Here is a 27,299-nt window from a genome sequence, read left to right as displayed (position 1 = left end):
TTTCGCGGTTGCTGTTCGGCGGACCCATGCACCTCCGTAGAGGGCTGCATCGATTTCCAGTCGCTGACGACAGCAACAAGAACAACAACGAGCAAAGGTCTCCAAAGCACCTCGACGGCCATCGACCAAGTTGGTCACGCAAGCTTGTCCCCAATCCCTAGTGGCACCATTTCGGCTGCTGAGCAGCCATCCATTGTCTCACCCAACATAACTCAGCCAACCGGCTCCACTACGCCAACCCCAACATCGGCAAGCCATTTAGCTGCGGAGTCCACTGCAACGGCCATACCAGTCACGGTGCTCATCGCGGTCGTTGGTTCACTTGGTGTGGCGGTCATTTCCTTGTTGGTGTGGATATTTCGGGGTCAAATATCACGGCTAGTCCATGGGTGGGCTGAGTCCAAGGCAGACAAGAGGATACGACGTTCGGTTCACGGAGAGGTCTTCGAGTTGGAGGGTTCAGCGAGCCCACTGCGAGTGATGGGGGAAAGATGAACGGATAAGGCGGTGCCTGTCCGAAAAGTAGCCTAATGAATAAGCACTGTTACCGACCCAGCCTAGATCGCAGTCTTAGTTTCGATGTTGGATCTAACGCAACAGTTAGTGCGATTCGCTAGCGTGGGATTTGATTTGGCTCGTGATACACGCCGGGCCGACTCCTCGGAGGGCAATGCTATTGGCGCTTGGTTCCATCAAAGAAACGCCGACCAGGATATGTACCAAAGAGAGCAAGGTTGAGGTGCCTAGAACTTCGTATATTCAGACAAGGGTGCCCATGAACTAATGCAAACAGCAAATCCATTTAGCAAGGAAACCAAACCATGACCAGGAGCCAGCTTTGTGACTAGTGCCTATCGACCTTACGACCACCACCCCGGCCCAAGCTTCTACGCTGTATCCCGTTTCCACCCCTGCTCCCAAGCGCTGTGGTTCCCCTTCCGAGTGGACGTCTCTGGCGGCGACGTGATCTGAGCGCACTACCAACTTCGACCGCAAACTCCACACCCTGCATAGGAGACGGAACTTGTGTTGGTTCGAGTATTGTGCGGCTGGTTCGCCGAAAACCCCGCCGACCATGCACGAACCCAGTTAGATTCATCGGGCTATTGTTGTGGTTGGTTTGGGATGACTCCCTTGAAAGAATCCGCAACAAATCGTGGCCTAGCCCCGCGGGTGATGGGGCCGGCGTGACAGAGGCGGCAACGGTTGCGCCTACATGGTAGCTGAGAGAGTCATAGCACAGAACCACAATGCTTTGATTGGTTAGGCGCATTTCGACTTGAATAGCCGTCCACGGGGTGTCAGGTATTGCGGAATGATCGGCGACGGCAAAAGTGAGTCGGCACACGCTGAAGTGGGCTGCATCTACGACAGTAGGACCCGGTAGTGGCGGCGTTGACAGCTGAGTCCATCGATCGATGACGCCGCCAGACGAGGTAGATGCCTGGAACAGGAACGGTGATTCCAGGCACGCTAGAGTCACTCGCATCCCTGCAACGGGAGCTCGATCTCTGGTGAGAACCACACAGGTGATTGGAGACATGATGAGGGCTTGTTAAAGCGCAAAAGTTGTACGATCAAACTGTCACTGTCAACGCCTCCAGAGGCTCGTATTTCTAGCTGAGACCAGCCACGAGAACGCCATCAAATTCCGGTAACGTGAAACGAGAAAGACTCAGTCCAGAGTGTAAAAGGGTGCCGATGTGTGAAAATCGGGGTCCTGATTTCTAGTTGGTAGCGATGGCCGCCTACTCGCTAAAGCACAAACCAGGAAACAAGTTTTCGAGCTGTCTGGAAGCTGTTTCCTGCAGGGTACATAGGTGAGAACTTGCGTACACAGTTCCCGCGCCGATAAGGGTCCGTGGCAGTGTCCCTCATCCGAGTGGATGAGCTAAGTATACCTTCACCACACTACACTCAGAATACCCATGTTGTCTTAGGAAGGCATGGGGATCGGCAACTTCGTTACACCCCGCTGACAGCACAGTAGTATACATCCCCGCACCCCATTACTACCATCAGGATATCACGTTCTTAGTTACTGGCGGTCACGCACTGGAGGCGGTTTAGGTGTAAGAATAGATGATGAAACGAACGATACTAATGGTACAAGCACAAACAATTCGACCTACTACCCTTCATCCTGGACCCCTTGCTCAAGTATAACCACCTTCCGTCTGTTCCTATCCATGTAGCATCCAGTGCTATGTATCAGCTAAAAGAGAGTGGAGCGGCTAGTTCATGTCAGCTCTTCGTTTTCTGTTAGGTAGAATACCTAACTCACGTTCATCGGTGGCACCGGCTGCGGGATGAGTGCTTCCCCGACGAGTGTTCGCCCGACGAATAAGATGAGTTCTCCCGGGATGTATAAGCTGAATGGCGGCGACCGTCCCGCACAGGCCGCTCGTGATGGTGATAGGACCGCCTGCGGTCGTGATATTCCATCCCCTTGTCAACACTAGTCCAGTCAGGATCTCAGAGCCCAGAGTGAATTTGGAAACATGGGATGGCCTTACACTAACTTGGAAAGAACATAGGCGCTTGCCCAAATGAGCGAAGTTCTGACCAATCCCATATTGACTATAGTCTGAGCAGGTTGAAGCAGGTGTGTTCTATGATGCTTGTGAAGAATTGCAGCGCGTAATGAGAGTCTGTCTGACACTTCGAAGGAAAAGGAAGGAAATCGTTGGCCTTTTAACCGCCCATGAACAGCGCATGAAGAACAGGAAACGGAAGGCGGTTCGTCTAGTACTCGGAACCAGAATCGGAATCTAGATCAAATTGACTGTAAATTTTGATCTCGCCAGAGCTGTCGTCACCCATGTCGTCACCCACTGTCGTGTTGGCAGGCGTTGGATTGGCCTCAGTAAGATGGCCTGACTTCTCGACCGTCTCTTGGTACTCCTGGAATACCAAACTGATCGTGTTTGCAATTCGGGCGACAAGCTGGTTCTGCTGTCGGATGGCGCGGTTGACCTGGTCATTCTACTCCCTTAAAAGTGTGATAACCCTGTCTTTCTCGCGGGCCTAAGGCGCTAGTGATGTCCTGATTTGCTCGCGTAAGGCGACGTTCTCCTTTTCGAGCTTCGAAACTTTCTTTTCGAGCTGTGACACTTTGAATATCTTCATATATGTTGGCCCTCCGATTTGAATGTGTTCAAGGTCCGAATCGATATCCTCAACTATCTCGGCATGCTTTGAAGCTTCAGCTTGATGGTCTTCCTCTTCTTCGTCGTGCTGATCTTCTTGATCTTCTTCATCGTCCTCAGACAGTAAAAGATGGGCATACGAGGAGGGCGGAAAGCCCCGCTTAGGATCCTTTTCTCGAGTACCAGCAATCTTGGCCGCCTTAGGAGCGATCAATAACGTCGATGGGCTTACGATGCGCACTTTACGCCGACTCGTCGGCAAAGATGGCAGGGGTTTGAGAGGTGGCATCTTGATGTACTCTGAGTGACTAGATTCGTAGGTAACTAGATCAAACTATCCATGAAGTCTTAGGGAAGGGCCAGCCCTTTATTTCAAAATAGCTAAAGGAAACAGTGTACAAACAACCCCGAAGTGGGCGAAGAAAGTAGCGATACAGAAAACAGTTCTCAACGCGAAAGATGGCAGCCAGGAACCAATACCGAGAACCGTTATAAAACGGACATCCAAACAAAAAACCGCATCCAATCAGACCAAAGATCCGCCCTCCCCACCTTTATCTCCTCGAGCCACTGCCTACACGCATGGCATATAAGTCATGTGATTATATAACGTCACCTTGCTCTTTATCAGGTAAAGGGTCGCTCTTAGAGAATCCACACCCTCGAATAATACTAATAACGTCCCGAGAAAATCCATATAGGTTATCTTTGATCTTTTTTATAACACTCTCAACCTTTGTTAATAAACGCTCTATAGTGTTTAGGCGAGACAGTAGAAGTAGAAGAAGCCTAAGCTAGAATAAGTAGTTATTTACTAAAAAGGGGGTCGACTTACGTCCTGTGCTCTCCATTTTAAAAGCCTATATACTGATGGCCTGGTGGATAGGGAAGGTATTATGCCTGTGCATGCGCAGTGAATGGGTTAAATGGTATGTCTAGGAAGGCCGATATGTCGAAGTCTAGGTTGGAGGTTTGATCTGGCTGGTTGGCCAAGCGGTTTTCGTTTCCGTTGGCACTGTTCATGTTGCGTGCGTTATTTGTGATGCTGTCCATGATGAATGCTCGGGTTGCTTAGGGTGATGTCGGTGTCCTGTAGGAAGAACTTCAAGATTTATAGCTAAAGTGTGCAAATCGAATGTTATCACCCGAAGTACGGCGCTTAATCCTGTCCAATCTCGTAAAGCTAATTCGCCCCTTAGTACCAACATCCGATCTACGCTTCCCTTGACTAAATCGGGTTCATGAAGTCTGGTTCACATTCACACTCAGCCATTTTCTGTTTCCCCCTAGTGCGAGCATAAGCAGTAAACAAGTACACACTTTCTGTTTCCCTATATGCTCGACACTTTTCTATCTCGGTATAAATCGGACCAAGAACCGTGTAAAGGAATGTGTCTTTCTCAATCAAAACCACTTGGAATCACGACATACTATTTCTTCAGTCGATTTATCAACCTACAATACAGGCTTTCGTAGTACTACTCACAATTGGGATCACCGTCACGCAGGCTCTCGACGGATGCCCGGCAATTTGTGCATCCGACCCCCTGCTTCTCTTGGATGCCGGCATCTCCAACGTATCCGCAACGTACGTATTCCCCTTATTGTTCTCTTGTTCTCGACTCACTAGGTCGTTTTAGAATTAGTAACAGCTCTAAGAGGAGATATATTACAACCCTGTACTTTGCCGATCCTTCCTTCTTACCAGTTACCTACCTCTTCGGGAGTATACCATGCAGGGGGGTCATAATGGCTACCTTCACTGTTCCGCAGGAGGCGCCTAATAGTAACGCTTACGTTATATAGTATGAGATAGCCTGCATCTAACTTCGCCATAGTCGAACTAATATTCGTTTATAAGTAATATACGAGTGAGGATAGCCGAAGCTGCAGTAACCTGGTCATCTCAGGTGGTTAATCCGATGCTAATATAACTACCACCAAGTCGGGGATCTCTAGATGTGTTTCCGAAGCTATCTAGACGGAGACAACCCTGGTTACTGTCACACTTCTATCGATAACCATCACGAAATCTTCTTTCAGCTTGAAGACAACGCATAGTACTTCTACGGATGTACTGATAATCACGGAAGATTCTAAAGGCCACTCTGCCTGGACATCGACAAGTCTTTCTACTTCGAATAGCTCATCCACCAGGAACGGACAGGCTTCTGATGCAGTACAATCACAAGTATCGGAGACTCGATCTACCATCAAAAACCCCACTCAGACCTCATTTGCGGAAGCATCTTCCGGGCAGACGACCTCCACCCAACCGCCTTCTATTCAAACGCCTTCCAACCAAGAAGCGCCTTCCACGCAGACATCATCCACTCCAATCTCATCTGCCCAGGAACCAATAAAAACTACCTCGATTGGCTTGCCGAGCTCTACCACCGTGACAGGACCCCCATCGGAGGCAAATGCTAGCAAGGCGGTTATCTCGACAACCTCAGTGGCTGTGGCCACAGTCACATCTACTGTTACGATTTTGCATACACTCACCACTACGCTGGCTGGGCTGTGCACCGATAAGAAGAAATGATTGCGAGGTGAATCTATTTTTGGTTGCTACGAGGGTTTTGGGCAAGATTGTTAAAACACAGCGTCTGTGGATATGGCCCATGAAATGTATAAGTAGTTCACTCCTATAGCCCTGTATTCGGATTTTCATAAGCTCTTGTGCTTCAACGCTCTCTGTTTTAGCCAATTTCCTTCTAGTGACACCTAATCACAAAACCTTCTATTTCCAAGTCGAACATGGTGTCCTCGCAACCTGAGCATACGACGTACACTACTATATGTGATGCTAGTAATGGGCTGCTAACTACTTGCGATCCTCGTTGGGACAGTTCGTGGTTATTCACTCTTCTCCGTATAGATGATGTTTCTGCTATGATCGACTATTATCGCCACGCATCTAAATTCTGGCACGAATCGTATAGGCTAGCACAGCTGAGATCTGACGCCCTTTCTTGCCAAATCGACCAGTTAAAGTTGAAGATGGAGGTTATGGAGGCTAGAGTCCATGGGGAGAACCTCAAAGACCTGAAGAAAGCATTGGTATGTGTGATATATGGCAATATTTTCTTATAATACTAACTGCTTTATATCTAAACTGCAGTTATAATCAACAAGAGCAAGTGTGTCAGGCCCGTCTTTGACCCTGCTACACCCAAAGCTATGAGTGGAATTGAAACTCCTGTGAAGCGAATCTGGCTCGATTAGGAATGTTCAGAACATGGTATTATCGAGCCCTCCGTTTTTTCCTGTTTTGTGGGGGTTTTCTGCTGAGACATAGACTGTATAGTCTCCGGACTGTAAACTTGAGGGATTGGATAGTGATTTCTTTATTGCCTTGTTAGTTTTGTATGATTTATACATTACGAAAGTTATCGTACAATTTCGTCACGTCGCGGCGGCCAAGTTGGGTTTTCTGACGAGGAGTACTCGAAGAAACGCAAATTTCTCGTGCGCATGGCCGTGTATACCTCATCGCCGGAGATTTGATGGTATTCGTCCAGCTTTTTTATCAATGTGAGGCGACGCCTGCGAAGCTTTGCTATCTTCTGCTTGTGTGCTCGCTATTCATCAGTCAGGGGTTTGCGTATGGTGCAAGTTGGTTGATAAGAAGCCTTTGTAACTGGTTGCATTTTGACAATATGCTTGTTTGTATATGTGTGTGCGTGCGTTGAATGTAGAATATGCGATTCTTGGGTAAGAAAATTGCAACCTAAGTATGTCGGCAAACCCTGATATAGAGCCGCCAATGTATTCTATTCTGTTTCCTGTAAGTGGGACCAGATCTGTTCTTGGTTACACATGCTTATTGAACCGCTGTATTCTGATTAGTGTCTGGCGCCTACTAGGTGCAGGTATATCAGTTAAGCTAATTCTGAAATCAGACTGTGATTCGAGTGATTATTATGATCAGTCCCTTGAAGTTAAGGATGGAGGCTTGAGTATCATAACCGCTTTTTCACCCGTCAAATTTACCCAAATCATCCTTTACTTGATATTATCTTGTCCGCTTCATGTGTCCAAACCCCAGATTCTTCCTTCTTCAGTATTTAGAAGTAAATATGAACACTATTCCGTTCGAAATCATCAATGCGATTACAGGGGAGCTGGACTCCACTGCCGACATTGCCAACTTTCGACTGGTGAACCGTATGTGCGCTGCCGCTGCCACTTTAGTGCAAGCCTAACACATCGCGGTACTTAACACGGCGGGATCTCTCGAGGAACTCTCCATCTTCCTCAAAGCTCATCTAAACTTTGCACGTCATGCAAAGCATCTGAGCATATACCACGCGACGTGGCTAATCTACACCCGCGACATATGGGAGACACCCACTGTTGCTGGGTGGGAATGATAGAATGGGTATCGAGATGTGCAGAGAACATCCGGCTACGGATGAGGCTTTTGAGCATTATAGATAATTTATTTTAACGGAGGCGCGAAGGAATCCTGTTTCAGATGCGGAAGCGGTGGCCCATATACTGACGTTGCTGCCGCAAGTCTATAAGTTGACTTTGAGCCACGTGTAGACGGGTTGGAAGGAGAACCAGGAATGCCAAGTATACCAGGCTTCGGCGCAAGATATGGATGTCTGCTTTTTTTAGAGATTCGATCGGAGTAGCAGTGAGCTTGGTCCTGCCAGTTCTTAACGACTTCCCGAGAGTACATTGCCTCGAAATCCAGGGTTCCCTGAATCCCTATAACGTATACACAGACGGACGACTTTAGCCAATCACCTATATCCGAACCCTCCACATTCTTTCCTTGGTGGTCTTTTCGGGGGACACAGCAGTCGGCAGCGAACCTTCTTCGAGCATTCTCTTAACATCACGGAACTTTCCTTGAAGCTCGCGACTAATGGAGCGCATACGGCGTTTTTGCTTCAAGACCTCCGATAGCCGCATCTTCGTGTCCTGGATATGAAAAACATGTGGTCCACGGAAGACGATATCAAGAAGATGCTGGCCGGGCACTGCTCTCTGGAGAGTGTCATATTGAGGGAGATGACGTTGTTCAGGGGCAGTTGGAAGTCTCTACTCGAGTATAAACGAGCGTATCTCCCTGCTCTTTACCTCGAGCTGGGCGTTTCTTTGCATAATGAGAACACAGGCTTGAGTATCGATGTTTTGGCGGAAACGGCTTAACAGATACTCCTTTCGAACTTTCTAAACGATAGCAACTTTCCCTGGCCATTCCAGAGTTGACAGGATGCATAACGATGGGGCACACTGGAATCAGGGGTTGTGTATAGGAGTGTGCGATATAATCCAGTGAATTCTGGTGGAATTTTGTAATTATCAACAATGCGTCTTTTCCATTTGGATTTCCATCAAAGAATAGGAAAGTAACATGATCAGGAAGTTAAGGCATGCTTTTGTACGTATACGACATGAAGCCATTCCTCGTTAGGTGCATCACAGGATGAAGACTTTGAAGCATTCGGAGTAGCTTATAGAATAAGTGTGCTGGAGCTGTACTATCGCTGCACACCTTGTAAAATATAGCTCCTATCTGTGCTCAACTTGCTTTGCCGATTTTCTCCTTAATATTTCCAGCGAGTGAGATACCCAAATAGTTTTGGGTAATATCTTATATCTATTGTTAGTATACGTAGCGGACGTATCAGTGAGGCCGTAAGAATTATATAGCAGCACGCCTTGCCGAGTGTATCTTCAAGGTGAGCGTAATGGGTTTGTGACGTGTCCGGGAGAGGTTAAATGCAGGGTTCGATACAAGTTCTTATTTATGAACCTGTCAAATCTAGGGCATAAAAAGTCTCAGTATTTCGTTTGGCAGATGAGGGGAGTAATATCAAAGCATTGAAAGAGCAATAAACGTATATTCTTAGTAAACGCCAGGGAAACCATATCTAGCAAGACAGCCCCAAAATTCCATGTCACAAGTCTAGTTCGTGTTCAACAGCATTCCTGACTTGTTTGAAATCCACTTCCTCTCCAGATTTTAGCAGCCCATGAGTGATCTTCTCTAGTGCGCAATACACCTTGGCCATTGATGGGCCATTATCGTGCTGAATTCGAGCAGCGAGTGCTTCCAAGATGTCATTGCGCTCACTCCTCTTCATCCTTTAAGTTACGGTTAGCTTTTAGCATGTCTAGAGTGCTAGGGAAGTGACTTACACGAGTGATTCCGCAATATTCGTAAAGATCATAAGAGAAAATATCGATGCGCCCGCCAGAATAGCCCAGCGACGTGCGATACGTCTTATCTCCTAGCAGTGCTCCCTTGTGAATGTATCTCTATGGAACTCGACAAATAAGTCGATAGCTGCCTTAAGAGCAACCTGTCCTGCCACACGCCTCTCTGTCTGAATCAAGGCCTTGAGGCGATCAATGAGATCCAGCAGCTTTATATGAGATAGCCACGAAACTAAGCCTCCGTTGGAAATGTTCTCTGTGGCCGCCTTGAAAGCATCTCGGATTCGTTGATCTGTGCTACGAATCCGGGCCGGGAAGCCAGCGGCTCTTTCCAAATGTACCCAGGCCTTAAGACCAGTGCTGAAGTTTTCCACCTGCATTGTTAGGTCTTGATTAAGAATGCAATGGTAGTAGACCTCAGTCTTCTGCTGTAATTTCTGTCGCGAGAAACGTTGCTATGAAATTGCCCTGGAATGTCCCAGGTCGGACAAAGGAACTTCACCAGCCGGTCGACAAATATGACGAATTTTAGCGCAAAAAAGGCACTTGGTGCTACCCCTTCTTCTTGCTGCAAACTCGTTTATATTTTAGACATGCTTCGCATTTGCTCTTCCTGTCGTGTTTGTCTGCGATGACGAGGGGACTGATGCCGGTTGTGTTCTCAACGAGCATAGTGAAGGACTGGGAGGTAACGAGGAACTTGAGTTGAGAATAGTTGATAAAACGCCAATATTTACAGTTGTGCAAATTGTATAATGACAGGTAGCTTTACTCGGAAAATCAACAGCTAAATCGACATATCTTATAATGAAGCCATTCGAATTGACTGTCAGCTTCTAACTACCAGTTACAGGAAACTGAATTGCACGGCGCTAAAACCGCGAGCGATACAGCGCTTATAGCTCACCAGTTACTCTACAGGAAATATAAAACAAGTAACAAGGGATGCAGGAAAGTGTCTTTGAACAGGTATCGGAAAACCAATAGTTCTACTACTCAGCAGCATCAGGTTCTAGTAGAGGACAGCTCCTGCTATTTAAGGGGCACCTAGTTCGCCGTGATTTGAGTATATTGAGATGGTTGATCAATTCGTCCTCCCCTACCCATCGATTCTTCTCTTCCTTACCAGTTCCTATCGTTCTCTACAACTTTTAGAAATGGATCAATCGGCTGAAGCTACTTTTGCCAAACTTATTGATGGATTTCGAAGCACACTACCGCGGGACACAGCAGATAATCGCGACACAATGGCTTGCTCGGCTACTAGCAAATTAGACAGAAGAAATGCTCTCGGCTCAGAAGACTTGCAAGAGCTCGTTCGTTAATCGATAAGAGCAGATATAAACAATCTTTTTCGCGATAATGGTTAGAATTTATACACTGTATAGGTACAGATCATTAGAGCGACATCGGTGTCGAGTGCCAGCACATGCTCCGACCTTCCTGTCACTAAAGCATTTCGAGTTCTATATGTAGCTATTACTACTAAAAATGGCCCATACTGGGTTTCCAGGCTGGCTTTAGTACGATTAACTATATTCACCGACTTGTTAGCGTCTACTATCAGGAACGATCGAAAAAGAAAGCGTCTCCCCGCGAAAGTAGGCAGCAGCATCGCTAGATCAGCCATCGATCTCTACCAGGCTGCTTCTACGCATTGGGGTGTGACTCGTAAAAGTGCTAAGAAAATCAGACGAATGGCCAACCGGTGGAGAATTTTGGCGCAGGAGTCACCACTTCTGATACTGGTGTATACAGAAAAGGTGGACAAGATTGTGTAAGCGATATTGGAATTGAATTTTATAACCACTACTAACCTACTCCTCAGACGCGATCTATCTGTCAGATTGGCAACATTGAAAATCCTTGCCAATGAGGTCATGAACTTGATGCCTGCCAAGTTGAGAGCAGCAGCGGCAGACTTCCTTGGCATGATACAAATGACGGCCCGGAAAGACTATGGCACCGAACAGATGCTTACCGAATTTACGCAATTTCATGCCCGTCATACTGAGGTTTAGTGGTTGGAAGACACGGGTGACAGACAGGACTAGCAACATGGAGCGGCGGCGAGTTAAGGAGCATGGTTCTTTGCGAAATGTTTCCCAACTCGATAGGAAACTGGGAATTCTCATTTTTGGAAGTTGTTTCCTTTCGGTTCTGACAGCTTTTTGTTCTGACAGTTTTTGGTTCTGACAGTTTTTAGTTCTGACAGGTTTTGGTTCTGACAGGTTTTGGTTCTGACAGTTTTTGGTTCTGACAGTTTTTGGTTCTGATAAGTCTTAGACAACAGTTATCTGTTAAAATAACCTTTATCCTCTCTGATCAACTGGAAATTATGAGATTAAAAAAGTATCAGCTTTAGAAGCCGTCAGGTCTAGAAGTCGTCAGGTCTGGAAGCCGTCAGGTCTAGAAGCCGTCAGGTCTAGAAGTCGTCAGGTCTAGAAGCCGTCATGTTTGAAAACTATCAGGAATAAAAAGCTACATATCTTCATAAAAACACTAACAATCTTGTTATGGCTCCCCACTATTGACCCTGAGCCATCAGCCACAGGTGGCTTGCCCTATTCCCCATATAGATTCGTTTAGTAAGGTAAAAGGGCCCCTAACAGAACCAATCATTACACCTTAGCTCCAAATGTTGCAAAGCTTTGTTGCTTCCCCAGACGCCGGCGCCGTCGAAGATGCCTTGCATAGGTAGCTGACCCAATAGACTAGGTGTCGACGTCAGCGTTAGAGGACGTTTCATAACCCGCTGATCAGTTATTAAACTGAGGAGATCCATTGAAAAGCTAGGGACTTCTTCTAACAAAGCTTTCCAACCGTCCAAAGCAGCTACATCATCCACAACGCAAGCTCCAAAGTGAGACAAGATCAGTCGTAGCTGAGATGCTATATCCGTGTTGGCGTATAAGTAACGGACGAGCCTTCCAAATTCGGCAACAAAAGAAGAATTTGAAATCTTCCACTCCGCCAGGTCGTGCACGAATTTAGCTACTGCTAAGTCCACGAGGGGATTAACAGCATACTTGTGAGCAAAAAGCCACACCTGAGCATGCTCAATAAAGAACTCCACAGGCCTTTGTACAGAGTGCTTTGGCGAAATCGCGTTTGTGTCTGCTGTAATGTACCTGGTTGTAAACTCGGATATAGTACGTTTTCTGGCCTGAAGGAGCCCACAGTCACACAAGATGTCACTGATCTTGCGTTTCTTGCCGACACGCCCATCGACATTGTGTGGACAGCTGAAGGCAGCTGTATCAGCGGCTTGGCTGCATGAAACCAGGGAGTATGAAAAATTGAGAGTTTCGCCTTTGACTGTCATGGGCGGCGTTGGTGACGTGTGCACGTCGGATTTATCTTGTTCTATTGCAACAGACGCCGCACAAGTGTAGTCTCCCGTGTAAGTGAACTCGAGGAACCGTAGGAAAATGTCGTGATTGACGTCTTCCCAAATCAGACAACCTTCTGAAACTCCTTCTATAGCACGAGTCACTAGAGCGTCTAGGAGAGGCGAATGTTCGGCAATAAAGCCAGGATGAACGTGAAACTCGATTTTCTCGGTGCCAATAATGAATTTGACGGTTCTCGAACGAAGCCTGGTTTTGTTAGCACGGCTAAGATTGCGATCTCAGTCAGACCTTACAGATCAAACTTATTTGACTTCCCCAATGGGTTGGTTGCCTCAATGTCAGTCTTGGGCGACATGGCTGATGGACAAAGGTCCTGATAGACGTTTTCAATAAAATCGAGGCAAAAGTTTCAAGCAAAAGTTTTAAGCAAGAATGTCCACAAGAATGCACACATAGTGTTGATATGGATTGCATTTGAGGGACCCTTTTATAATGCAATCTTCAGTCAGGGAAATCAAGCCTCTGCACCAGGAGGCTTTTGCATAGACGCCCTTGCTCAGTAGCTAGGCACAGTAAACTGTTTACTTGCCAGCAATAGGAAATGGGAATTGAACTTCGGCCCTTGAATCATGACAGCCACTCACCGGTAGTGATCAATTGACTCATCTACCAGGTTCACAAACCAATACACAGTGTCGTAAAGGCAGCGTACGTCCGGAGACAAAATAACCGAAAACCGTTAAGTACTACCAGCTAGATTCATTAGTGTTTTGCTAAGCCCCACCTTCTCGGGGCCTTTACCTATATGCCAGAGGCGGATGGGCCTCAACTTGCCCCAAGTCCTCTACCATGCGCTTTGGAATAACCGCTACGTCTTACTTACGACAGCGGTGCGGGGCCGAACTCTCGGCAGCGAATGGCCGACTATGGGTGAAGAGATGAAGAAATACTACATCAACCGAGTCATAGAAGTTTGCAGAGAGTTGTCGCACTGGGCAGCCGATTATATAGGTCGCGTGAATAAGCGAACCCTTGCGGAAAGCTATTTGGCTGGTCAAGATGACTCGTATACTAACGATCATCTCATCGCGGCAAGCAAGGAAATGGGCATGGGCTGCTCCGTGCCATTTCACTTCTATCACTGCGACTTGGGCCCGGGCAATGTTATCCTAGATGTGAACGACCGCTCTACAGGCGTTATTGATTGGGAAACCGCCGGCTTTGTCCCGCGGGAGTGGATTCGGACCAAATTTCATCTTTCTAGCAGTTTAGATTTTCCGTGGGAAGGAGATTCTAGGTGGGAGTATAGGCGTCGCGTAAGGATGGAGATGGGCGAGCAGGGGTTTCCTGATGTTGTTGACGCCTGCTTGGCAAGGAGGAGGGCGAGAACTGGGCCTAATAGGTAGTCCTGTGTGAAGCTCGAACGCATTCATATACCAGGGAATATGTCTTAGTCGTTGCCCGCAGGGATTTGGTGGTTATGCGCCAAGGGTCGTGATGATAAAATGTACCCTTTAATGCGCTCTGCATTGCCCAAGAGCACGTCCTTGTTGAGCATTGCAGGTATATTTCCTAGCCGCTCTTTTATAGAACTCCCTGTCCAATCGGCGAAAGAAACCCATCGCGTGTTTGGAACGGCTCTCGTGGTCGGCGATATCGTTTTCCGATAGTAAAGATGTCTCTCCTCAAGTGGCAACAAAGAGTGCCATTGTACAGACGCAAGCGTCGATGTCTGGAAGTTTGCCTAAACGGATTGGAGCTCGGTCTTCCGGTGATGGGACGGCCGCTCGCAGGAGCCTGTGGATGTTTGACTGCGTTTCTTCGATCCAGTTCGCGCAAGGCGTCATGGACGAGTGGGATTTCGCGGAAGTTGTCCTGGAATCGAGGTGGCGGCCGGCTTAGTTGGAGGTGCTTCGGCTTCTTTCGAGGGCGTCGGTCGATGGCAGTCGGTAGGGATTCAGCGAGTGGGTGTTTTTGGTGCTTGCGCGGGCCTAGGACAATGGCGGAATCATATGGATATATTGCGAGTCGACGACTGGATTAGTGAAGATTCTTTTTATTGAGTGTCATCGAACTTTAGCTTGCCCAGTACGCACAGGCATTAATTTACGGGGGAATGGCGGGTCCGTCTAAGCACCCCGCAGCCCTACGGTCACAGCGCCTTTATATCAAGTGGTTCATGCAATCACAGCTAGTGATAGAGTGCTCAAGCTAATGCAGTGGTCATGAGTTAACTGCGAAATGGTACGTGCAATTCCGTAAATTCTTCTGCAGCTTCCGTTTTGATACAGTTAATACCAGCTAGGACCGTCGGCTGCGGAGCTGCTTGGTGCGCAATGGGTATGAGGTAGGCCAACTGAAGGGAGATGGCACCGAAGGATATCCACTAACCCGTGTGTTGGGCGGTTGAAGGCCTCTAGTTTGGACTTGCCTAGAAGCTAGTTGCATTCTTTTTCCACGTAAAATTTAGCGTGCAATCGCAACATCGGTAGTACGATCATGTGACTAGGCCTCCAAATTTGCGCTTGTACCAAATGGTTGCAAACACCACAAGCTCTCTCAATTCCCTACCCGCTTCTCAACTATCTGTAGTTTCGATCAGCAAAGCGCATTGATTGCTGTCAAAGAGGAAGTACGAACACGCCACCCACTGGTACTCTTATGAATTTAAAATCCCAACAAATGGGCACTGCGCCTGCCTCATTGATGGTAAGTCTCTTTTATTTGCACGTAAATGAAGACGGGCAGTGTATGATGTTGCGAATCTCATCAACATAGTAAGAACGGTTCAGTTTTGGTGCATCACGAAAGCTAAATTCATATTGTACAGGACCTCCGGATCTATGAGAAGAGCGAGGTATTCTCTGAGGAGGGCAACGACCTGGAGTTTTACTGCACCAAGGTTGTGTTCAAGGGCGTCAATGATCAATTCTTCTACACTACGACTCGAGATCGCCTGACGCCTGACTATGTGGTGGACCCGAGCAACCTTGAACTGGTTCCAATTCCCATGGATAACATATGGCCGCCGTCCGATGGCTTCACTCGGGCGCCGGAGCCAGTTCCCGACAATTGCTATGTGAAACAGCCGAGCCTACTGCGATACGGCGATTCTGAGGCATCCCTTGCCCTCAGCGCCAGTATGGTAACGGAAATCAGGGCTTGTGAAATCCTGAAGGATCGACCCCATCCAAACATTGCCTCTTATCTAGGCTGTCTCATCGAGGATGGCAAAGTCAGGGGCCTCTGCTTCGTCAAATATACAATGACGCTCACTCATCGACTCCGGATGCCTAAGCCTCTCGATTTACATTATTGTTTGCAAGGCATCAAAGAAGGGGTTAAACATCTACATCAGCAAGGCCTCATACACAACGATCTAAATCCGGCGAATATTATGTTTGATGAAGACGACAATCCCATCATCATCGATTTCGACTCATGTAAGCGGGAGGGTGAGGAACTTGGTCTCAAGGGAGGAACTGAAGGCTGGACACTTCACGCTTCGCAAATTGCAGCCCCGGAAAATGATCTCTACGCACTTGAGAGGATAGAAGAACACCTTGCGCAGTTTCGATAGAACAAAGGTGACTCTGATACGCTATCTGACTAATAAACCCTTGTACTTCAACTGGATCATCTCTATTATCCCTGGCCAATATCGCTGCCCCGCCATTCCTATCCACCAGTCTCTTTCTCCCTGGTAAACATCGCTGCCCCGCCATTCCTATTCACTAGTTAGAAGGAAGCGACATAGTCTGAGGGCAATGCTTGTTCTTACATCGAGGTGGTACATAGCTCGTAGAGTATCGGCACTCAGAGTTACCGCAATCGTATTCTTTGTACCTATATTTACTGCCATCGCTGCGGGTACCGGTCTTCCAGCCGCACGCGTTGATCAAGGGTTGGATCTCCGCACAAGACATATCTAACTTGCGTTATTAGTAGGCTGAAAACTACATCAAAGGCCATCTTACTTGAGGCTGAAAGTTTGGATGCTGATTCGGGCTATCAATGAAAGTACAATGTAGTAAGCCGGCAGAATAATGAACTCTTCGTTCGTTTACCACCTCACACTGGACACCAGTGACTATATATACACTTGATTTTGATGTTTGCTCGCACCCACTTGCAATTCCTGCAGCCTGTCTCACTAGGCGATTGGTGTTCACACCATCATTAGACCAACTAGCTGCGATATTATGGTATCTCAATTTCAGGGCTATGCATAGATTACCATCAAGAGAACTTGGGCGCTGAGATTTGTAATGATGCACTATGACATATCGTCGAATGTGGAAAGGGTTGGTGATTCCCACGGCGTCGCCAGTCAGCTTCACAAAATGCAGCGCACAGACATTCGGGCCAATGAATTTCTCTGGATAAGGACTTGGTGTTCGGGCATGTCCCACGCACTGGTACCCCGCACATGAATGTGGTCTTACGGGGGGCTGGAGAACTGGCTTGTGGTGCTTATGGTCCAACCAGTTACAGGCTCACAGCTCTCCTGCACACACTCTCTTGCGGCCCCGTCACTCATGACACCTCCCATCTCCGGGAATAGACATGAGCAGAGGGCCAAGGCTTCCGCCCTTGACGCACGGCGTGCACGTCTATCATGTCCTCGTCCTCGTCGCCGCCGACCCATAAGTAACATTTCCAGCAGCGCCGCAGAAGGGCGACATAAACACATGTTATTGAAGCTATCTTAAGCTATGGCCCAGTTCAGATTGACCGATTACTTCGAGTTATCGCGTCAAGGTCGACAATAGTGATTATCGTATCAAACCCGCTTTCCTCTAAGTCGACTGGTGGTGGGGTCTCGCATAGCATATGCAGGACAGTTGTTTTAAGCTACCCGTTGCATGTGGGCCCGGATTCGCTGAGCGGGAAGCAAATGCATCCGATGGCTGGAAAAGCTACAGTGCAGGTGGTAGATTTGGGTATCACGACAGGCTTCAGCCTGCAATCACTGCTCAACGTGCACATGAGGCAGTGATCGGGACAGGCCTGGGTCTCGTTGATGGCGGCTGCGTTGCCAGGCGCGATGGGCGGCTTTAGGACAAGAATCGGGCTGAGACACGACCAGCACGAAATTCGAGTTGGATGGCTGGGAGTTATGTTCTCTAGCTGGCTCGAGCGGCACAGCTCGAAAGAGTACTTGAGGGTGTGTACTGTGGTTGACCTGTAGTCAGTGGAGCGACTCGTTTCTTCCACTTTGTAGGACTCGTTGGCCTGTACTGCGCATCAACTCTGCCATGTGATGAACATTCTCATGCTGTGCAGATCCATTGTGATACTACAACGTTTAGAAGATCAGTGCGCATCCCGGTATTGTGTGTACACACACATACGGTCGCCGAAGTTAGCATACTTGCCAGGTCGCAGATTGAAGCAATTACCAATACATCATCCCCAAATGTGAGCGCACGCGGTACAAATCTCGCACCAATTCGGCTAGCCTGCATATGCGGGGACAGAGCTGTGCGCAGGACTTCTAGGTTACCAACTTCCTTTTTGGTGCATCTCTTGTACGCGGTACAATTCTCGCACCAATCCGGTGCTTACGATCGTAACCGACGTGAATACGAATAGATAAAGTCAAGTATCAATAAGCACTTGGTTGACAGAAACTACATACGACTCAGATTTCGGGACTGTAAGTACTCATTCCAATGTCGTACTCCCGCAATCCAGTATTCAGTTCCCCCTGGCTTGACAAGTTTATCCAAATGATCCAGCTGCCTTCCCGAATCTTGCAGTAGTGGACCATGACCCAGCCGGCCCATGTTATCACAGATGGACATGATGATCATTCGCGTCGTTCGGCCATTGGTCAGTTGGAATTTTCCAACTGCCTCCATTGCTTTGCTCCAATAAGTGATTGCCCGTGCATGATCCGGCCGTATGTGATAGATTTTGGCCATTATGAAGTACAGACGCAACTTCTCGAATTTTAGGAGGTTGGGACGAGATTCGATGTCCAAGCAAAGAGTACGGGCCTCTTCGAAGCGTTGCTGGGCAAACCGAGCCTCCGCTAAAGACAAGTCCAGGAGGGTTTTGCGAGGGGTAGGTATGTAAGCTTGGTTCCGCCGTGTAATTTCCGCTTGCAGGTGGTACTCGGCAGCCTCGGCATCATCAAGCTCGATCAGTGTGTCGGCAAGATCACACGTCAGGTCGCGCAGATCGTCGTCGAAGTCGACGTCCTTCTGCAGCTCTGTGATTGCCAGCGCGTCCTTGAGATGTGTCAGGGACTCTGTGAATGCGCCTTGAAATCGAAGTATCCTTCCAGATAGCATGTGTTTACGCAATAGAACGATACTCTCCATAGGTGAAGGTTTCTGGCCGAGAGGCTGCCAATTTGCCAACAGGAGACTGACAGCAGAGAAATCTTCGGCTTGAATACAATTCAGAACGCGTTGGATCATGATTTGGCCAAGTGTTGAATGCAGTCTCTCATCCGTAGCCCCTGGTGAACTGACTTGGCTGATGTGCTCAATGATGCTCGCACCTTGGTCCATCTGTCCATCAAGTCGGCTCACAAGGCATTGCGATGCTGCAATAGAATATTGAACGTGTTGCTCTTGCAGGCTGTCTGCAGCCACTTCCAGTTGAGCAAGCACAAAACGTTTCCACTGCATGGTAGGGAATCGAGATGCTTCAACGAGAGTTAACGCAAGGTCGACTTTGATTGCTGGGGGAGCCCTTTCAAACAGTGCTGATATGCCTTTAGGGTATGCTCTAAGTGAGGCAGGAATAGCAAAATGCCAGAACCACTGCCTGCATGTCAGTACGGATATGTGAATGCTCGAGGCTTGACTCACGTTGATTCTAAGTACTTCCACGGGATTGCCCTATAAGTGATAACCAGGGCTTGATATCTCCAGAAAGAGATATCTTCAGCGGGAAGGCTTTCATGGACACGGTTTGCAAGTTCTCCGGTCAAGGTGTAGGTCTCATCGGATTCCTGCGATACAGCAAACGACGATACCAATTCGTGAAAAGCACGGCTCAATCGTGCTTTGTCAGAGAGGAAGACGCTGAGTCTCGAGGCTAGGCCAGCACGCCCGCTGTCGACCTCTTGAATTTCACCTCTATGATCCCACCGTTTTCGCGGCGAGGCTCCACGAAGCACGAGATCGAGTGGTACTTTAGTGGACGCCGAGAAGAACGCTAAGAGTACCAGTAGAATCCGGGCATCTTCTGAGAAGGTCCCTCTTATCCCAAGGATGGCTGAAGACACAGCTACCAGAGAGTCTTTCCAAGTAGGCTCAGTGCTAGCGACTGTATTCATAACTCGAAGCGTGGATGCGCCACCGAGCCCGAGGCGGCTTCGGTTGGGTTGAGGCTTCTCCATTGACACAAGCCTGCCATCGGAGAGCGGTAGAAATCTATGTGTCTCGTCGACGAAAGAGTGTTCTAGAAGTAGTGGTTTCAGTGCTTTGTTCGCAGTATGGGTAAAGTTCAGAGTTCTCTGAAGGATGTCTGTAGTCTGATGGAGGTACGTGAGGGCAGATTGATGGTCCGCACTTGTTGCTTTCTCCCACCTGAAGACAAGTGAGCAAGGCGGCGAGCAGACTCAGGCACAGGCTAGACTCACTTCGAGGCAGGCTCCAGTAGACAAAGAAGTCCCGTAAGCTCTCCCGGGTTGCGCTCGACAATGGACCCCAAACACTGAACAGTCTCCACCCACTTTCTCCCGACACGGAGAATGTTCTGGACTTTGGTAGTTGTGTCTTGATCATTTGGAAATTCCTTCTTGATCTCCTGGACTATCGGCGAAATAGAGGTATTCTTTTTGTGTAGCTGCGCGAACGCGTAGCAGCAGATCCGCCGTACAAACTTTTGCGTTTGGATGTTACGGTTGCTTCGTTCGATAGCTCGGAAGAGGAGTGCAGCTTTGGAGCCACTCTGACTGATATCGAGACAATAGTCGTTTCCCACAAGGTCCTTGGTTGAGTATGTCCGTGCGAGACTGAGAGCTTCGGGATCAGGTAATGGTGGACTATACTGCGACTGTTCTGAGGGGGAAGCAGGGACCAGGTTGTTCGATGAGCTTGACAGCAACTGTGGACTCGGTCGTGGAGGTAACGGTTCGGGGGCGGGCCTCTTGTGTCGAGATGCTGGCTGTTGGGTCGGAAAAAGGTGCTGCTGTACCTCTGCCAAAACCTCCTTCAAAACTCTGAACTGACGTCAAATGAGTCTCACTCCACTTTTAGTACACCAGAGCGATAACTTACTTCGTCCTGAGTGACACTGTGGAACTGCCTCTTCAGAAGTCTTTGGCAAAGACATGGCATCTTGATGGGTCGGTTAAGAGGTAAATTCGGGAGATGGTGGGGTTAGCACTGGTCCACCTTTTCGTTTCGCGGCATGAGCCGTCGATTTATCAGATGGGGCGTGGCAGTACATGTTTGGTAGCTCGACCTTGGCATCCGCCAGAACTTGGTCAATCAAAAAGCCCACATTATGAAGCGGCTTGCATCGGCTGTGGTGTTCCAATCGTCGAGTCAACTGTTTTCAGGATCTGAGCTAATGCGGCCACACTAATTTCAATATCTCCAGTGTCTTCGGGCAGGACGACGTGGCTCGACATCTCGAAGGGTGTCTGTCAGCTCATGAAGGACAACGAAAAAGTTGAGGCAAATGATCAGTAAGTCAGCTTTCTTCTCCACCGATCAAAGATCTAAGTACCAGTTAGATTGTGATGTGCTTATTTGTCCATTTCTCGATATTCCAACTGAATCTGCCCGAGACTGCGAGCACGGGCTTTATCAACTTGCATAATGCGATCATAACCTTCTAACGACATCGGCAGTCCAATATAATGTTTTGTTCCTCTCTTCCCGCCCTTGTGATGGCAGATCACAACAAGCCTTTCTCCCTTGCCGCCTCACATCTTAGTGTCTGGCATCTGCCCGGTTGCCAACTCGTCTTCTGTATGGCTATCGCGCCCGTTCGAATCGAGAGGCGGCAGGGGTGATCGGACTTTCAGTGATACTGAAGATATGGATCGGGGTGGCGAGTGTGCTCCTACTGGTGATGCTTCACAGTGCGGTCTTGGTACACGCCGGTTGAATTAGCAAGAGGGAAATAGATAGGGAGAAAATCAGCTATCGAGGATTTGTCGACCTGAATGTCCTTGCCACCCATTTATAGGAACCCCAACTGTCTAGCAGTTTTCTTAACGAGGTGATTTTCACTTGCTGCGCCGACTTCCTAGGATGGCGATCTGTTTCCGAGGTCGTAAATTATACCTGACACTTTGACCCACCTCAAGCGGCGGGCCCTTTTTCATGTCAGCTCGCCAACTTCCGCCGATGTTGAGGGTTCTGGGTCTTGGTTTTCGCTTTTGTCGCGGGATGTTCGGACGGCTGCAGTACTATGTCGCCACGCCGCGTCATCCTTGCCGGCTGTTGTTCGCCTATGGTCACGGTTATTTTTACTGTGATGCTCACGGTAAAATTGGCCTAGAAGAATCGCGAGTTCGTCGACGGATTGTTGTTTCGAGAGGCACGCTACGGCCCCCTAAAGGTCGCCATCGGGCAGCATGGGCAGCAGCGAGGGCTGCACCCATCGACGCGTGGTGATGTCGTCAACAAATTTGGATATTTCATTGAACCGAACTTTCTGCCGCTCAGTCATGAGACGATGGAATTCTCCGAAGGAAGAGGCGGCATGGGCCAGGTCTGCGGTTATCGTGGTGGAAGACCTCAGGTGTCTGAAGGGCAACCCGGACAGTGTTGTAAGTTTTGCGAAGTTCAAGGCAAAGGTCTTCAGGATTGTGTCCTCCCAGAAGGGCCAACTCTTTTCTGGGTGAGTATCGAAGTCGATAGGTTTGGGGGTGCAGAGGTAGAGGCGACGCGACTGCTTAACGTGTGATTGTAGGAACTTGGACCTTTACCCCTGCCCGGACTTTTGCCGGCCGGGTTTTGCTGCGGTACCCTAAAGTAGGTACCTAGGTAGGTGGTGAAGCACTGTTATCATTAGTACCACACTGGATAACTTTGAAGGAGAAGCATAGGACCTATCTACTATCTTCCTCCCAAGTTGGACTCAGAGAGGCGCCTTAGGCAAATACGATGAATATACAGTACTTCATATACTCCATATGAATTTGCTACCGCACTTCGAGAGCGCATATCGGAGTTGATGCGATAGCCAAGGTACATCCTCTTATGGCTTGACCCTAGACGTTTTTAATTATGGGCAGCTCCTGTAGAGATCAAGGCAGCCACAAAGGAGATGATAGATCTGAATGATGGGAAGGACAAGACTATACTGGCGATGACGTAGACAGTACCGAAGCGGCTTTGGCGGCAGACCGAGGAAGATACTGGCCTAGTAAAGGAGCAAGAAGATTACATAGATGACGCGAGACTCCCAATTTGGATTGAAGAACTATCATGTAACCCTAATAACCTATCCTTCGAACGCAGACAAATAAATCATGCCATGACCAAAAGAAACCACTAAGGCCAAGGGAATCGCACAAATCACCTTGCTCACGACCTTGATCCTAGTATAGTTTCCGTTCTGAGCCAGACGCCATGAACGGTTTCCACATGGTTCCGAAAATGATTCAGATTGTCTAGCTTAACGCCTTCTTCCATGCATACCGGATGCTCACAGAAAATGAGCTTATCTTGCTCAAGCTCTCTGATCTCCTTAACGTGTACACGCTGGAAATGGTCATTCATCACGGCCGGTCGGCTGTACGTGAAGGTCCTCTCTTCATAAGAGAGCCGGCCATCACTTATACAACGGGGACACTGTGTCTTTTGCATTAGCAACGGAAAGGCCTGCTCTTTAGTTGTCGTGGGCTGAATCTGCGCGCGATCCTGGATGCGAGCACGTCTGGGCATCTCCCTCCTGTGGCAAAGCACGACCATAGCTTCACAGGCCCGAACACACAGCTCCCTCATCTCCTCATAACTTGGCATTTCCGGTTGATTGAGGAAAATTCTGGCCATCTCGGCACGCTCGGGGAGCTGAAGCTCAACCATCGGTACTGAGTATTCCATTAGCTCTTCGTTCCCGGCAACCTGTCTCTCGATATCCCACGTGGACCGGTTGTAAAACCAGTATTCCCGATACTGCTCCTCGACAGCCTTTACACGCTTGGCTTCCAGCGCCCTAATCTTGTCCGTCAGGTCCCGAATTTCTTTTTTATTAGGCTGGCCTTTATATCTGTATCGGCCACCTTTAAGTGCCTCACGCTGATGTTTCAGAACTTCGATCTCGGGGTCCGGGGAAGACTCTCCCAGACGTCTCTAGGCACCATCCTACGCTGAGCTCTTGGATCGCGCGTCATTCCGATATAAGTAAAGAGGTTAATCAGCTTGTCCTCTGTGGGCTCGTCCAGGAATGCATTCTGAGTATCATATTCAACATTTTCATTGATATAGGCGCTGTTGAATGTTGCCCATTTCGGATCATGGCGCAATGCCTGGTCGCGAACGGCATCAGGGGCCTTTCCTGTACAGAATTAGAATAAGATATTGATTAATATCAGGTAAAGGGCGTACCGTTCATGGCGTTTGCGTTTCCCCTTCGAAAAGCCCTTGGAACAATGGATTCTTCTTCACCCATATCGAGACTTTGCCGTTTTAGATCGTCACGTAACTTATGGTATTGAAGAGCCTCGTCCTCCGAGACTTGCGAGCCGTGGAAGCGTCGGAAAACAGGCCGCTTTAGCCACTCCTTCTTCCAGCGGAGGTGAGTGCACTTCATGCCACTAAGGTTCTTGACTTGAAACACCCGCCTGACAGTTATCAGACTCGGAGCGGCAAAGGCTTGGTCGACGATAGCCAAGCTGATAATCGTGTTAATGAAATTAAAGATCAACCGACGTGTCATAGTAAACCAAAAGATTGTGCTAAGACAGGTGTGAGTAAAGTAGGAGATACGAGATTAGGTATGCCACTTACGGTTTTAGCTTGTTGTCCTCTCCCTTGTAATGTATAAACTTCATAGCCATCGCGAATACATCTAAACCAGTCTCGGGATAGCGAACTACTATAAGCCGGATATCTTCATAGCACAATGCTTTCGGACGGCCACGGCCTGTAGTCTCGTGCGATAGGATATCTTCAAGTAATCGAGAGTCCTCGTCTGGTAACTGGTCATCCTCATCATTTGGCCCTTTCAAGCGCTTGGGCCCAAAGAGATCTTCGTATGAACCATCCGATGGCTTGGGAGTTCTCATTGTCCACCAGTTCACCTGGTCTTGCCCCCGTGTATCCCAGCACTTGGTAGATACCTGCCAGGTTGAGACATTGGCGCTCAGTGGGGAAAGTTCCGGTGTCGTAGGCGATATTAAATGCCAGCAGCGCCAAGAGGCCGTCCGAGTTAAGGACTGGTTTGCCATCAATATTTGGTGGACGCAGCCCGAATAGTGGTACTAAGGTAGCGTCATGCCACTGAATACCGTTAGTAATCGCCAGTACCTGACTTAGACTTACGTACCTTGAGTATCTCTTTGCTATCATTTGTATCAATGTGGCGACCATTAAAGCTAGCATACAGCTGCTTGAATTGGCGATAGTATTCCCAAGATGTACCCATGAAGAGATACGATACTTGTCACACATATGGTACAAGAAATCCATTGTAGTTGCTCGATCTGTTTGTTCGAGGACAGCCTCCCAGGGTCTTGACCTGACTTTGTCACAGTAGCTGCGGAAATATTAGCTGAGGCGATATATATAACAGGCGAAGGTAGTGAGCTTACTATTTCCACTTCCGCAATATCCTCGCCACGTTGATTTTGGTTTCATCAGCCCATGCCGGCTTGAGAAATTGAACCCCTTCAAGCTGCTTTCGGAGTGCTGCATGCTGTCCAGCTGTCAAAGGTTTAGGGCCTTTAGATACTCGGTTCTGCTGTTCCCGGTGTATGAACCCATTCAAGAATTCCTGGTGGGGGTTCTGTAGGCTAGGCCTAGAACGGGCACGAGTCGGCGCCATCGTCAGAGTGCAAGACTGCGAGAATAGATATGCAAGTCAAAGCGAGTGGCAATTGCTCTTGAATTCTAATGCAAAAACAGAATTATGATGATATTCTCCGAAAGTTCGTCCATATTGAAATAAGTACTCGTGATGGCGTTTTATAAAAGCCAACCACTCGGGTGGTACAGATACAGAAAACGGGTTGCTTAGGTCTGTCAAGCCGCATAATACCCCCTAGCTCGGTGCGAGTGGGGCCAGGCAAGGAGCTGAGCGGCTAGTCAGCCAACGTATAACCTGGTGGAGTCAAGTACTCAGTACACCAGAGGAACCACCACCCACCTTCTTGCCTCGCTGTTATGCCATCGGAAAATGGGATCCTGCGCTTGCCAAATTCGGGCCCCAGAACAGCGCTTTCTCGTTTTAATGTGTAACGATTGATCGCTTTGGCCCCGACTTTCATAATGAGGGTTCCCGAAAGAGTATGCGATAGCGGACTCCTCCAGATGATATTGTCGAGGGAATCGAGGCTTTTGGTCTTCCAGGCCTCTTCCAGCCCTTGAATCGCTTCGTACTCATCCAAGGTGCTGCATGGGTACATGGATTTCAACGTGTATGCGTCGAGCTGAGCACCCAAGCTCAGAAGAGTTCTTGCTGTGCGGAAGTTATCGTACTGTATACATTGCTGCAATGCCGTAAAACCGTGATCCACCAGCTCGATCCTAGCTGCCGCCCCGTTCGACAGGAGGAGCTCTGCACAGTCCCAAGAGCGACTCTGGATGGCGAGTTCCACAGGCGTCTGCCTATATGTAGGGCACCCCCAAGGAGGATACAAACCCCGATTATACGTTCTAGCCGGTGTATGAATTGCAGCGCCGTGGGCCAGAAGAAGGCTGCAGATCTGAAGATCCCCTCCATACGCAGCACTATGAAGAGCTAGATGAGGTTCACCGAAGTCTTCGGTAGAGGGATCGAAATTTGGAGAGGCCCCCATTTGTAGCAGTGCTTTGGTCACATCGAGTGAGTGGGCAGCCTTTGCCGTAACTGCTACGCCGAGGGGAACATGCCCCACCGATTCCGTACATTGAAATTTGTACCCTGGTGAGGTAGCCCCTCTAGTCGGGGAATATCACCGTCGTAGACCGCGACAAGTATCTCGACTAGCGTTTTGTCTGTAGGACTAGCTGGCTTGCTAGATGGTTGGGCAAGTGTTGGGCTGCTGTGCACTTGGCAAGTCGTGCAAGCTTTCTGATGCTCCATAAACATATGCAGAGCATGGTAGTCGCAATTGTTAGTTGCCCACTCCATTGGTGTGGTATGCTCGGGGCAACAATATTCATCCGGATTCGCTCCAGAGGATAGTACCTCCCTTAGTAAAGCCAGCTTAGACGGTACGTCCCGCGTAAACCGCCATCTGCCGTCAAGTACGAGTGTTAATGGCAAGGGTAGGCTTAGTTTGATATCGAGGCGTAAAAGCCAACGGAGTGCTCCTGCATGTGAGATATCAAGGGCGTAACGAAACATTCCTTCTAAGAATGCTTGTACAGCCGGTTCCGCCAAAAGTGAGCGCTGATTAGGCATAGCTCGGTCCAAGATGCCCGATTCCACGAAATGATGAAATACGGTACGCTCAGATTGACGATCCAGAAAGCGGTTGGAAACAATATACACAAGC

At 48.5% G+C, this 27,299-nt stretch overlaps 8 protein-coding genes across 8 annotated transcripts; 2 read left to right on the top strand and 6 right to left on the bottom strand.

The window, feature by feature from the left end:
- Positions 1-2,745: 2,745 nt before the first annotated feature.
- PG994_003365 (uncharacterized protein) lies at positions 2,746-3,438 on the bottom strand (the record flags this gene model as incomplete). Its single annotated transcript, XM_066854774.1, has 2 exons — positions 2,746-2,985; positions 3,070-3,438. 2 exons carry the CDS (start codon positions 3,436-3,438, stop codon positions 2,746-2,748), a joined length of 609 nt encoding a protein of 202 aa, XP_066719052.1.
- A 5,629-nt stretch (positions 3,439-9,067) lies between these two features.
- Positions 9,068-9,706, bottom strand: PG994_003364 (uncharacterized protein; the record flags this gene model as incomplete). The annotated part of the gene is made up of 3 exons (XM_066854773.1): positions 9,068-9,247; positions 9,309-9,413; positions 9,473-9,706. 3 exons carry the CDS (start codon positions 9,704-9,706, stop codon positions 9,068-9,070), a joined length of 519 nt encoding a protein of 172 aa, XP_066719051.1.
- Positions 9,707-10,483: 777 nt separating this feature from the next.
- On the top strand, positions 10,484-11,347 carry PG994_003363 (uncharacterized protein; the record flags this gene model as incomplete). The annotated part of the gene is made up of 3 exons (XM_066854772.1): positions 10,484-10,642; positions 10,715-11,103; positions 11,155-11,347. The coding sequence occupies 3 exons, from the start codon at positions 10,484-10,486 to the stop codon at positions 11,345-11,347; spliced, it is 741 nt and encodes a 246-aa protein (XP_066719050.1).
- Positions 11,348-11,931: 584 nt separating this feature from the next.
- PG994_003362 (uncharacterized protein) lies at positions 11,932-13,034 on the bottom strand (the record flags this gene model as incomplete). The annotated part of the gene is made up of 2 exons (XM_066854771.1): positions 11,932-12,925; positions 12,973-13,034. The coding sequence occupies 2 exons, from the start codon at positions 13,032-13,034 to the stop codon at positions 11,932-11,934; spliced, it is 1,056 nt and encodes a 351-aa protein (XP_066719049.1).
- A 2,327-nt stretch (positions 13,035-15,361) lies between these two features.
- Positions 15,362-16,259, top strand: PG994_003361 (uncharacterized protein; the record flags this gene model as incomplete). Its single annotated transcript, XM_066854770.1, has 2 exons — positions 15,362-15,388; positions 15,510-16,259. 2 exons carry the CDS (start codon positions 15,362-15,364, stop codon positions 16,257-16,259), a joined length of 777 nt encoding a protein of 258 aa, XP_066719048.1.
- Positions 16,260-18,312: 2,053 nt separating this feature from the next.
- PG994_003360 (uncharacterized protein) lies at positions 18,313-20,979 on the bottom strand (the record flags this gene model as incomplete). Its single annotated transcript, XM_066854769.1, has 4 exons — positions 18,313-19,459; positions 19,504-20,226; positions 20,280-20,866; positions 20,920-20,979. The coding sequence occupies 4 exons, from the start codon at positions 20,977-20,979 to the stop codon at positions 18,313-18,315; spliced, it is 2,517 nt and encodes an 838-aa protein (XP_066719047.1).
- A 1,228-nt stretch (positions 20,980-22,207) lies between these two features.
- PG994_003359 (uncharacterized protein) lies at positions 22,208-24,887 on the bottom strand (the record flags this gene model as incomplete). Its single annotated transcript, XM_066854768.1, has 5 exons — positions 22,208-22,546; positions 23,299-23,861; positions 23,969-24,157; positions 24,208-24,494; positions 24,610-24,887. 5 exons carry the CDS (start codon positions 24,885-24,887, stop codon positions 22,208-22,210), a joined length of 1,656 nt encoding a protein of 551 aa, XP_066719046.1.
- Positions 24,888-25,901: 1,014 nt separating this feature from the next.
- Positions 25,902-26,618, bottom strand: PG994_003358 (uncharacterized protein; the record flags this gene model as incomplete). Its single annotated transcript, XM_066854767.1, has 1 exon — positions 25,902-26,618. One exon carries the CDS (start codon positions 26,616-26,618, stop codon positions 25,902-25,904), a length of 717 nt encoding a protein of 238 aa, XP_066719045.1.
- Between the last annotated feature and the right edge of the window lie 681 nt (positions 26,619-27,299).

The sequence above is a fragment of the Apiospora phragmitis genome (genome assembly GCF_038363925.1).
Source record: "Apiospora phragmitis strain CBS 135458 chromosome Unknown utg000004l:1.0-3135199.0:1.0-3139288.0, whole genome shotgun sequence".
Taxonomy (NCBI): Eukaryota; Fungi; Ascomycota; class Sordariomycetes; order Amphisphaeriales; family Apiosporaceae; genus Apiospora; species Apiospora phragmitis.
This window is presented reverse-complemented; position numbering and strand designations above follow the sequence as displayed.